We start from the raw sequence: 12,230 nt of genomic DNA, 5'->3' as shown, positions 1-12,230 counted from the left end.
TCCTCATCCTAATAAAAGGATTTACTTTTAAAACTCTCCTGCCTCGTGTCATCTGGGGTAATATGCATCTTGGGTCCTAACTTCCTACTAACTCGCAACGTGACAGCAATTATGGTTTTTGAACTAATAGGGAACCTAACCCCAGCTACATACTGGAAGCATCAGCGGTGCGGAACAGCAGCGGAACGGTTTAAGCCTAACGGAATGGTTTAAGCCTAACTTATACTACTCCGTCAGTTCCACGAGGGAGAGACACGGACGGAAGTATAAATTAGGCTTTACTTGTAACAATCACAGCACTCCATTGCACACCCGGAGAGCCTCATCAGCAAAGCGACTTCTTTGTTGTGCTCCTCGTTTGACTGGCAGGATCGCAATATCCCTCGAGACTTCAAAGGTTATGGTTTGTTTATGCAATCTGTCATTAAACCAAAAAGAAGGAAATAGTATTTGACATCACTGTTTGATGTCATATATGATGTCCCTCTACACTGCCAGGATTAAAGCCATTAAAAACACACCAATGTTCTTCTGGAAAGACGCAGGGAGGAAACAAGCCATTGGGTCACACATAAACTTCATATTTATGAAATTGCATTGCTGCAATACTTTTATTTTTCAATTCATTTCAGTTCAGTTTATTTATAAAACGCCAAATCACGACAAGAGTCATCTCAAGGACCTTCACATAATAAACATTCCAATACAGGTCAGGTCATTAAGCCAATCAGTAAAAAGTTTCCTATATAAGGAACCCAGCAAATTGCATCAAGTCACTGACTAGGGTCAGTGACTTTACAGCAATCCTCATACTAAGCAAGCATTTAGTGACAGTAGAGAGGAAAACTCCCTTTTAACAGGACGAAACCTCCAGAGGATCCTGGCTCAGTAAAAGCAGCCATCCGCCACGACTCACTGGGGATGGAGAAGACAGAGCAGAGACACACACACACTTCACTTAACACACACACAGTAGTGATCTATGGCTACATTGTGATTTCTTAGTAAATTTTTGTTTTAGTGAGAGATAAACTTTATTATACACTCATCTTTGCCTTTATAACCTCTAGACTGGACTATTGTAACAGCATTCTTTACGCACTTCCTTCATCTGCCCTACAAAAACTGCAATACATCCAAAACTCAGCAGTATGTTTGCTCACCCACACCCACTCCAGGGACCACATAACTCCAGTACTCAAACAAATCCACTGGCTCCCTGTTCCATACCGGACCCATTTCAAATAGTTCCTCATCACCTATAAATGCCTCACTAACCTTGCGCCATCCTATCTGACGGAACTTCTCCATCGCTATTCTCCTATCCGGCACCTTTGTTCTGCTGGCTCTAACCTCCTTTCCCCTTTCAAAACAGCACACCCCACCATGGGGTATCGAGCCTTTGCAGCCGCTGCCCCCACACTTTGGAACTCTCTCCCACTAAACATCAAGAATGCCATCTCTCTCTCTTCGTTCAAATCACTGCTTAAAACCCACTTCTTCAAATTGGCCTTCCCCTAATATGAACCCAGCATGCCCCCAGTTTTGTTCATTATTTTACATTTTGCTTCATTATGTGTTTATTGCCTTTTTGTGAAGCGTCTTTGAGTGGCCTTAAAAAGCGCTATATAAGTTTGATGTATTATTATTATTATCTTTATCTTAGTAAATCTATAATTAATTAAAAAGGTGAACTAGTAGTAGCACATTCCATTTTGAAAAATACCGGGAAATTCTAGCTCAGTGTTAACTGCAAAAATTGACACATCCCAGAAGCGGCTCATGGAAAAACAGAACCCAATCGTACTTTTAGCAATGAGACTTCTGGAACGTTTCTGAAAATTGCCATGTCGCCGCTGGTTTTTGACACTCCATAGACTATAATGGGTTATTTTTGAAGCAGTGTCGTACTTCTGCAGTTTCGTGCCGCTGATGCTTCCAGTGTGCAGTAGAGGTTAGTCTCCTCCCCTTCCAATTGGCTCACAGGTCCCTGAACAAAGACAAAATGAAATGTAAGTGAACGGGGCTATAAAAGTATTTTCCAGTTCACTTTTCCTCATGCCCTGAGTCATGCATGTTGTACTTCAATTTAAATGACGAATGATTATGTAAATTTTGACTGTCACCTAAATTAAGATTTATGAGTTTGTAATTATTAAAATGACTACAAATCAGACGTTGCATATAGGACAACTGCAGAATCTCTTCTCCCCATTACAGCTGCTACTTATCACGTGACCAGATTTATAGTGTTTTTTTCACATTTAATGCTCCTTCTGTTGTTCTGGAAGAAAGATTCAAAGCTTGCTACACTAATCTTTTCCCTTCTCCGAGAGAAAAAAAGACAGCTTCAGTCAGAGGCTGTTTAGTCCGCAGATTCCAGAATGATAATAAATTGTGCATGCAGGAAGCCACTGCTTGTGGTACCACCCACCAATCAGAGGCTTTCCCCAGTAGTAGGCATGAATTGGAGCTAGCCAATCAGTCAGCAGTGGGTGTGCTTGATCAGTTAACCTAAAGCCAACCGCCTTGGGAAGAGGGCTGAATAAATGACGGGTAGCAAGCGGGTAGAATCCAGGTGTAGCACTTTACCAGCTACCAACATTGCTATTTATTGTGGGATGTAGTCCTAAACAAATGTGTATTTTGCATGGGTGCCTATGGGTTTGAGCCACTTGTTATAGTTTTGTCTTCTAAATATGTTCAGACAGAAAAGAACAAAGCACAGGTGTTGGGATGGTGCTAATTGGACTCTTGATACCCAGATGAACCAACGAACATCAACAACCACAAAAAGTGTTTGATGCATTTGAAGGGCATCATTTGTTCTGACTTAAGATTTCTGTGTCAATGGCTGAGGCTCACCCACTCACTTATTATTTTTCTGCTAACCTAATCTTGTACCATGTAAAGCCTAATTTATACTTCTCCGTCAGCTCCACGAGGGAGAGACACACACTCACAGATGAAGACAATTTGCCCTCATACTTCTCCTTCTCCTGGGCAGTGTTCCCCACCAGGATAACAGAGGGCGTAGCGCTGATCTGTGGTATCCTGTCACATATCCTGTCCAAGATAATGCATTTACTATTTTGTTTAAATAGTGTGTGTGTGTGTGTGTGTGTGTGGGGGGGGGGGGGTGTATTTAGGAGACTTTTTAACATGGACAAATTTGTCATTCATCCACCTCCACCTCTTCATGCGCTCACCACCTCTAAACCCACGTTTCCCAATATTTCTGTCCACGAATGAAACGCTTGCTGCATATCTTTTCACTCCTCCAGTCATGGAGAATAAAACATTCAAATTTTTTGAGTTTTTCCGCAAGGTATTCTTCAAGCTGCTCCGTGTTTGCCCCTAGATATCCTCGGCTCTCTTTATGTTTCTGAGGGCGCAATGGCGGCGGTGTGGACAACAGCGGCATCCTGACCAATCACAGGCTTGCATTCTCCGTCTCAACAGACGGATGTTTAGAAAAGAGAGCTCGACTCTGTCAGTTCTTGTGAGGGCTCTCCAGCAGACTTGCAAGACTGGATAATGGCATTGCGTGCAGCCGTCCCAACGCAGACGGAGGGGTATAAATTAGGCTTAAGGCTGGTGCTTATTCCAGCAGGTCAAACATATGAGTGTACCTTTGTAAGGGTTTACAATGAAAGATTTGGGGTTAAATCATGATCAATAAGGTGTGCTGATTCTATATAAATATAGCATATCACCCTGTTTGATCTTTGAATGTTTAACCTGAAGAATTTAGGATTCTTTGCTTAATCAGGGACACACTTCGTATTAATTCAGATAGAGTCAAGGATATAATAAAAATATACTTTATTTTCTAGACTAATTTTATACATGACAAGCTATGACTAACATTTTTGTGATGAATGGTGATGTGTGGTGATGTGTAAAGTAGTGATGTGAGGGTGGAATGTGGTGATGCATGATCAGAACCTTTGTATCTGAAAGAAATTGTGAATTTTGGATGTAAAGAATTTTGTGGTCTGCTATAAGCTAGAGAGTTGATTATTAATAAAACAGCATCAGACACCAGTATGCAGGTCTCCAATACCCTTGTATGAGTTGCTCCCGGTGGTCTGGAGGGTTTGCGGTCAGAGTGGTGAGGTCACCGGACGTCAAGACCACAATTCTCAGAGATTAGTAGCTTCCTCTGAGTTCAAGCTTCCCTGGCCATGAGAACCCGGGTCTGCAGATTAGATGTCCAAGATGGATGTCTGAGAGTTGCTGAAGCTCTGAAAAGAGCTGTTGTATGTAATCACTTGCAGCATCGTGGCAAGGTTTTGACTCAAGGCCAAAGGAAGTTGTTTCAACAAGGCTTCTTTCCCGATTTGGCCGAATCGAGGGTCAGCTAGAAACTGAGTTAATCGGAAAGTAGATTCTGTTTTATTACCACCATGTTCTGACTCTGGCGATCAGAATCTGACGTGTTTGTTGACGTTACCACCTTCCCTCAGAAACCACACCTTCATCAGATACAAGAGTGTTCTATTTCTGTGGATAAAGAATCTTTATGTGCAGTGACGTTAACTGTAATTTATATCTAATGAACATTGTGTATGAGTGTAGATAATGATTCACTTGTTAAACCAAACATTACTGATCATAACATCAAAATGTTTCATTGTAATATTAAAATTCATTTGTACTTCATTGAATTAGGCACAGATTATTCAAACATTGACATTATTATTCATTTAACAGTTGTTCATTCAACCATATGTTTATTTAATGATGATTTAACTTATGAGTTGTAAAAGTTCATCTTTCATGAGAGTGTGCAATCCTGCAGTCTTATCAAAAGAAAGCTTTGTTTGGGAACATAGGCTGACATCTCGTCCCTCTGAAATGACAACAAGGACTGCAGAATCTTCTGGCTTTAGAAGACAGGATAGAAACTCCACTCAGATAGTGGAATTATGTCTGTAGGTGACCGGACACTGTGTAGGTCAATATGTAGGTGAAAACTGGCCCTTTCTAAATGTTACTCCTTGAACTCATTATAGCTCATCAGAGGGTTTTTTTTCTACCAAACTGGTTCAAAGGTGAAACTATCCATCTAAAATAAACTCAGTTACTGGAGGTGGTTTAAGAAGCAGTTTGTGAAATCATGGTCAGATTCTGGCTCAGTTTTTCAGAGCTCCTGAATGGTAAAATCCAACAATTTCTGCAGGTTAAACTCTTGTTCAGGAAGACTGGACATGAATCCAGTATTTCTTGTAGACAAAAATGTGTAATTTCTAGGCAATATTTATAATGCAAACTGTTGAGAATAATTGGTGAATGCACAGTTCACAGTCAAGAAGTATTTGTTACCACTGCTGGACTTGGTCAGGGGCCCCACCCAATCAAATTGCAGGTCTGACCACGGTGTGGACGTTCCCCTGCTTTGTAGACAAGCTCTGTGGATGAGGTTTGAAGGTTGAAACTGACCGCAAACCAAACAGCTCCTGACGTAGTCTGAGATGTCTCGACGCATCTCCGGCCAGTAAGCAACCTGGCTCAGGGCACTGAACGTGACCTTGACACCTTTTTGTCCAGTGGAAGGAGAGTCATGAGCTTGCATGATCATGCCCCCCCTTAGTGACTGCAGCGTCACAAAAACAGGCGACGATGGAGGCTTGGAGACGTGTATTAGCAACCCTTCAACTATTCTCAGTGTGACACGAACACGAAAGAGAGCACGGACCTCAGACACGGAGTCAAGCTCGACAGAGGAAAGGAGATGAGCTGTTGGATCAGAAAGGTACAGGATAATCCTGCGGATAGCAGGGCCCTGGGACTGAAGACTGACAAGGTCATTTTCAGAGAAGACAGGTTGAACAGACACAAATACATGGGATCGTCGAGGGGTGGACGCGTTAGCGGCCTGAGCTCGAGTCACGACACACACTCGGGGTGGGTCTGACTGAGAAGACACATTGTCAGGGAGCCACAAGGGGTTGAAGGACCATGGGGTACCAACAGCTGCACCTTGTTAGGCAAGAGAGTCTGCAAGGTCATTCAGTTCCCTGTGAGTTCCGGGTGCATGGGAATGTCCTTTGGCTTCACGCCAATAGATCTTCATGTCATGTGAAGTTGCTAGAGCATCACAAGCCATGAAAAAATCTTGATGTTTAACAGGTTTCCGGTTAGAGGTTAAGAACCCGTTACTTTTCCAAGAGGGTAGATGACAAGTGAAACTGAGACGCGCGTAGTGTGAGTCGGTGCAGATCACCAGCTTGCGGAAACCACGGTCAGCAGCAAGTTGTAGCACAATCAAGATCCCAGCCACCTCTGCAAACTGTGAGGTCTTAGGACCCAGCTGGTAACACCAAGAGTCTTTCTGGTAAGCGTGTAACCAAATGACACCCACGTCTGAACTAGATTCAGCACCATGTCAAAAGGAACTGCCATCAGCGTACACAGTTGGCAAATCCACACAGAGAGCTTGGTTTAAGTAGTGGTGTTTGGGGTTCAGCAGGGTCTGGGGAGGGTTAGCTGGTAGGACTGACGTGGCAGCATCGTCCGAGCAATGTTGGCATGGAGCCAGACCCATGCCAAGAGGACTACGGTGGTTTTGCACGTAGCGTACTTCAATGTCAAAGCTCTGAAGAGCAAGCAGCCATGCGTTGGTCACCACACCATCTCTGATGCATTGACTGTTAAGGAAGGTCACTGGCTGATGTTGAGCTTCAATGATGATCTTCTGTCCACCGATGCAGCTGTAAAAGTGTTTAACTGCCCACATGGTGGAAAGCAAAGTTTTTTCACAGTCAGAGTATTTCAACTCAGGACCGGACAAGAGCTTACTAGCATAGGTCACGACACACCTGTTGCAGTCATATACTTGATAGAGACCAGCACTCAAGCAGTTGGATGAGAACCCAACTTCAGTGGGACTACCCTGGCAGTCGGGGTAAAGCCTACCCTTGTGTTCTCATGAAACCGGCAGAATTCGCCCGAAGACATGGTAATTGCCGCGTGAGTGAATGAATGAAACTTGAGCTAGTTGTTTTTTTTTCTAAGGCTCACATGGTAAATGTCATTTGAGTTACTGTGATTTGCTAAAGACAAAATATGATAGCCAGTGCCAGCCGGGCACTACCTTGCGCATCCTCCAATCAGCTTTAAATATTCTACCGGAGAGCCCTCCTTCTTTCAGACAGTTTCTGCTGCAGAGATTCCAGATCGAAATGTATAGACTCAACACTGGGCGGGGCTACACATAGAGATCTGGTTGCTGCCAGGTTATAAATTAGCTACCGACACAGAAAATATCCAACAGCCATTAAGAAGGTAAGAGTGCCCCCTAGGTCACCTACTCACACCATTAAATTGTGAAGTGTTTCTGATCAGCAGAGGACTGCAGAGTGCTGTCCCATGTGAAGTTGGTGAAGTTTCTACCTACACAATCACTGACTGCACTTTTAATGGAGTTGATTAAACCGATAAAAAAAACTGCTTATGCCGCTTTAAGGTTTGATTTGCTGAAATTCTTCCTGCAGCACTGTGCTGTTTGAGAGATAACCCATTTGTGCCACGTAGAAATGCACATCTGTATTTTCAACTGAATTAATAAATATGGTATTCTATGCTATAAACACATTACTCTGTTCATGCAGGTCAGACAACTTCAGGAGAACGCTGCCCAGCTGAGGACCATTTACGCTGGTGAGAAGGCTGAGGCCATCATGGTGAAAGAGCAGGAAATTATGGAGGCATGGAAGGAGCTGCTTAGCTCTTGTGAGGCTAGTCGCATCCAGGTGACATCTGTTACTGACAAGGTGCAATTCTTCTCCGTGGTGCGTGAAAACCTAATGTGGATGGAAGGCATCATGGGCCAAATAAGATGGGATGAGCCAAGGTTAGAGATTACTTTTTTATTAAGCTATGCACTTCTATCAAAATGTGCTAAAATTGCTATTTAAAAGTCTTGCTTACTGAGAAACGATGTAACACCTGTTCTTTTTGAAACACTCTGAGTTGCATTTGCATTCTTAACATGAATTTTTCTTTAACGCTCATTGCATTTGCAATAGACAGAAAAAGAGAGTAAAACGATCGAGTCAGAAATATCCAGTTTCTTCTACGAAAAACCCTAACCCATGGCCGCGCCCACCTTGGCTTGTTTGCATTTACATGCACATAAGAACACCAAGCTGTTGCCTTAGTGTAATTGCATTAGTCTGAAGGCAAACTGGTTCTAATAGTACCCAGAAGGTAGTACCCACAATATAACTATAGACACATTAATTGTGTGTGTGTGTGTGTGTGTGTGTGTGTGTGTGTGTGTGTGTGTGTGTGTGTGTGTGTGTGTGTGTGTGTGTGTGTGTGTGTGTGTGTGTGTGTGTCTGTGTGTGTCTGTGTGTCTGTGTCTGTGTCTGCCTGCTCTGTCTTCTCGATCCCCAGTGAGTCGTGGAGGATGGCTGCTTATACTGAGCCAGGATTCTCTGGAGGTTTCTTCCTGTTAAAAGGGAGTTTTCCTCTCCACTGTCGCTGCATGCTTGCTTAGTATGAGGATTGCTGTATAGTCACTGGCACTAGTCAGTGACTTGATGCAATTTGCTGGGTTCCTTATATAGGAAACATTATTTCTGATTGGCTTAATGAACTGTGAATTGGAATGTTTATTATGTGAAGTGCCTTGAGACGACTCTTGTCGTGATTTGGCGCTATATAAATAAACTTGAATTGAATTGAATTGAATAGATAGAACGGTTAACTTTAACTGAAACTGACTTATTTTGCATGTTAACGGCTCAGTCGAGCTGTGACCGGTTGCCACAATGTAATGTGTAAAACCATCATATAGTCCAGAACCATCATATAGTCCAGTACCAAATGAGCTGTGCTGCTTTGTGCATATCTTGAATAATGATGAGTGAAACTCATAATCCTGTTGTCTCTCTACACCTCTTTATACAAACTTTTAGCCCCTAAAACAAAAGTACAAGAACTGTTTTCCAAAAACAAAAAAAACCTCACAAGACATCCATTCATGCTAGAGTCCACAGCAGATTTATTGAAAAATCAAGTCAATGGGACGTGGGCAGCAGTAGCTCAACAGGTTGAGCGGGTTGTCCAGTAATCAGAAAGTTGCAGGTTCGATCCCAGCTCCAGACAGAGAATTTTGCTGTTGTGTCCTTGGGCAAGACACTTAACCCACCTTGCCTGCTGGTGGTGGTCGGAGGGACCGGTGGCGCCCATGCTCGGCTGCCTCACCTCTGTCAGTGTGCCCTAGGGCAGCTGTGGCTACATCGTAGCTCATAACCATCGGTGTGTGAATGTGTGTGTGACTGGATGAATGGTACACTGTAGTGTAAAGCGCTTTGGAGTCCTTACTCTGAAAGGCGCTATACAAATGCGGGTCATTTATCATTTATCATTTAATTGTAGAACTCTTTTTATGTATCTGTGTTCAATTTTTGTGAAAGTCTGTGTTCTTGTGTGGTCCCCGAGAAAATAACATCAATATGTTTAATGTGAAATTAGGCAACCCGATTCACTATTTATTTTTCGTTCAACTGTAAAAGGACATTCTGAAATTCTGACATTTTCTCTTTATGTATAAAAGCTAAAGTACTGTTTCTAAACATTTATGGCATGGCTAATAAATTATACTCCTAGAAATGCACACAAATCTGCACAATTCAAACATAAACAATTAACATTTCAATAAATAATTGTATCTATCTTCAGGGATTTAACAGCTTTGGAAGTGATGCTAAAACAACACCAGGACATGAAAACCAAAATAGACGGACGCAGCAAGACGTTACAACAGTGCACAGACCTTGGCAAGATTTTGATAGCTGCAGGCAACCCTGCATCAGAGGAGGTAGATGAACAAACAGCACAACTTCTTTGTCAACCATTAAATGACAGTGGGACATTGCTAAACATTATATGTTCATGGCTGCAATCTGCTTTTCACAACAGATAAAGGAGAAGTTGGACAGCCTTTTGACGAAGCAGAAGGATCTTATAGAAAAATGGGACAAGCACCAAGAAAAGTTACAGCACAGTAAGTAACTGGAATTAAGTAATAGGCACAAAATTTCAAAATGATAAAATGTGGTAAGAAGGAAAGCACACACTGTTTTGCCACTTACAGAGCAGGAAAGGTTTCAGTTTGCTCAGGAGACTGTAAAGGCAGAGGCCTGGCTGAAAGCCAAGGAGCCACTGATCACCTTCAAGCAACAAGGGGTAGAAGAAGCTCATGCTCAAAGCGATGAGGTTGAGCAGCTCATACTTCGCCACGAGGCCTTTCGCAAGGCTGCTGTAACCTGGAAAGAACGCTTCAGCTCTCTTCGCCAGCTTTCTGCAGTAAGCTTTACTCTAGAAACATGTTTCATAACTTTCACGTTTTATTGCTACATCAGGAAAACAATCACCACATATTTTAATATTTGCTTAATCAACATCTGCACATGCTCTTAGTTTCATTATTTGCCTTAATCAGTATTGAGACTGATTACCTCTCCTGCATGTGGTAAATCCTCACCCAATCTGCTTATCGTGCAATATGGTTTAGCATTTAACCAAACATATAATCTAATATTACATTTACTTAACCTTTTGTCAGACGACTTTCTTGAACCATTGAGATACAACCCCTAAAAACGTATTTGTGAATGTTATTGATGTTTCTCCCTTATGAGAACACATAAGTGTTGTATTTTTTATCATTAGAAACACTGACCACTTAGATGCAGTCTGTCGTGCCATATTTTCATATGCAAAATTAGTATCTGGGAGTATTCCCAATGTAGAGTAAATATGCTGTCTGAAGAAAATATCTGAAAAAATAAACCCTGATCAGTCACCTTTATTTTGAGAGTTATCTTGTTCTACTTTTGTATCTGTGGAATGAACAGCACAACTGAAAATGTGTGTTGGTCCCATAAAATGTGCCACATTCTCCTTTTGGTATTATTGTTGTTTAAAGGTTCAACAGCTGCTAGCTGTTTATTAGTCCGCAAAAATAAACAATCAATGATGAACAGGGGTCTGCTTCTAGACCTGCAGAAAAGAGACACACAACAATACAACAGGAGCAAGCTATCACTGCGTCAACCTGATGAGGAAATATAAAATCAACATTGTTTTACTGAACAATCACGATAATAAATCACAGTGCATTTAGTGCCAACCACAGCCTTAAGACATGTGTTGAACGTGCCCATACTTATGAGAGCACCATGTGAGCACCTGTGTGTGTACACGCGCTTGTATATTTAAGATTTCTCTATAGGATCGTCCAATAAAGAGTGTGAGGGGCCACAGATCCACCCCCAAAGATGTGTAGGAGATGGGGGGAGCTCCAAGTCCCAGAGATCCAGGAGCTCCCCCAGAGCGCAGGGACCCCAGGGAGACTGCAACCAGAAAAGCCTCTGCCCCCCTCGAGAGGTGCAGAGGATTGCTCCGGGGGGCCACAACCAGCAGTCGGCAGAGTCCTGGGAGTTATCAGCGGCAAGCCCACAGGCCCACCCGCAGCCCCCCACCCCCAAGCCGGCCAAGCCCAGAACACAACGATCTGGGACCCAGGGGTGACCACCCCCGCCGGGGACCTAGCAGAGCCCAGAGACTCAGATCCCACAAGGCAGCCACCGGGATTGATTAGGCAGATGCCAAAAATCCTAAAACTCCTGACCCGGGAGCCGCGAACACTCAGGCAGACCAAGGCACCACACTCCACACCAGGTGTGGCAGGGGAGGGGAGACGAAGATGTATAACAGCAAAAGAAGTCCCAGGTGAGGGGAGGAGTCAAAGACCCCACCTGACATATACAGTCATACACAGACACAGTCACACACTCCCTCCCTCGTGCTCACACATACACATACAACCTAAGACTCACAAAAATGCACGCCGGACACTCACTCATGCTCCCCATACACACCCTATTCACTCTGGTCCCGGTACTGCTGCACATGGGGTACAACCATTACCGGTTCCCAGAGTTTGGCCCTTTCTGCTGGGGTGCTGATGAGCAGGCTCCCCTGCCCAACGCTGAGCAAAGCGACCCACCACCCCAGACACCAACCAGACGGCCAGATCCCCCTCCTAGCCTCCAGCCCCGGGAAGCCAAGCGGTCTATATTTGCGAAGTGAGAGGCAGTGTTGGGAAAGTTTTAAATAATATATAATCACTTAAAAAAGTGTAGTGATTAAGGATTTTATCTATATAAATTAAACATGTGCAAACAAAAATTTCAAGATCCATTGCAGTGTTA

General features: G+C 43.2%; 1 protein-coding gene across 2 annotated transcripts in view; it reads left to right on the top strand.

The window, feature by feature from the left end:
• sptbn4a (spectrin, beta, non-erythrocytic 4a) overlaps nucleotides 1–12,230 on the top strand; it is a 70,266-nt gene that overhangs the window by 35,770 nt on the left and 22,266 nt on the right. For both annotated transcript variants that reach the window (XM_054730458.2, XM_054730457.2), the window contains exons 11-14: nucleotides 7,617–7,858; nucleotides 9,694–9,832; nucleotides 9,934–10,018; nucleotides 10,109–10,320. In XM_054730458.2, the coding sequence (XP_054586433.1) occupies nucleotides 7,617–7,858; nucleotides 9,694–9,832; nucleotides 9,934–10,018; nucleotides 10,109–10,320 (678 nt within the window). The remainder of the gene's footprint in view (nucleotides 1–7,616; nucleotides 7,859–9,693; nucleotides 9,833–9,933; nucleotides 10,019–10,108; nucleotides 10,321–12,230) is intronic.

The sequence above is a fragment of the Nothobranchius furzeri genome, chromosome 10 (assembly GCF_043380555.1).
Source record: "Nothobranchius furzeri strain GRZ-AD chromosome 10, NfurGRZ-RIMD1, whole genome shotgun sequence".
NCBI lineage: Eukaryota > Metazoa > Chordata > Actinopteri > Cyprinodontiformes > Nothobranchiidae > Nothobranchius > Nothobranchius furzeri.
Note: the sequence above shows the minus strand (reverse complement) of the source record. Positions and strands in the feature narration are given on the sequence as shown.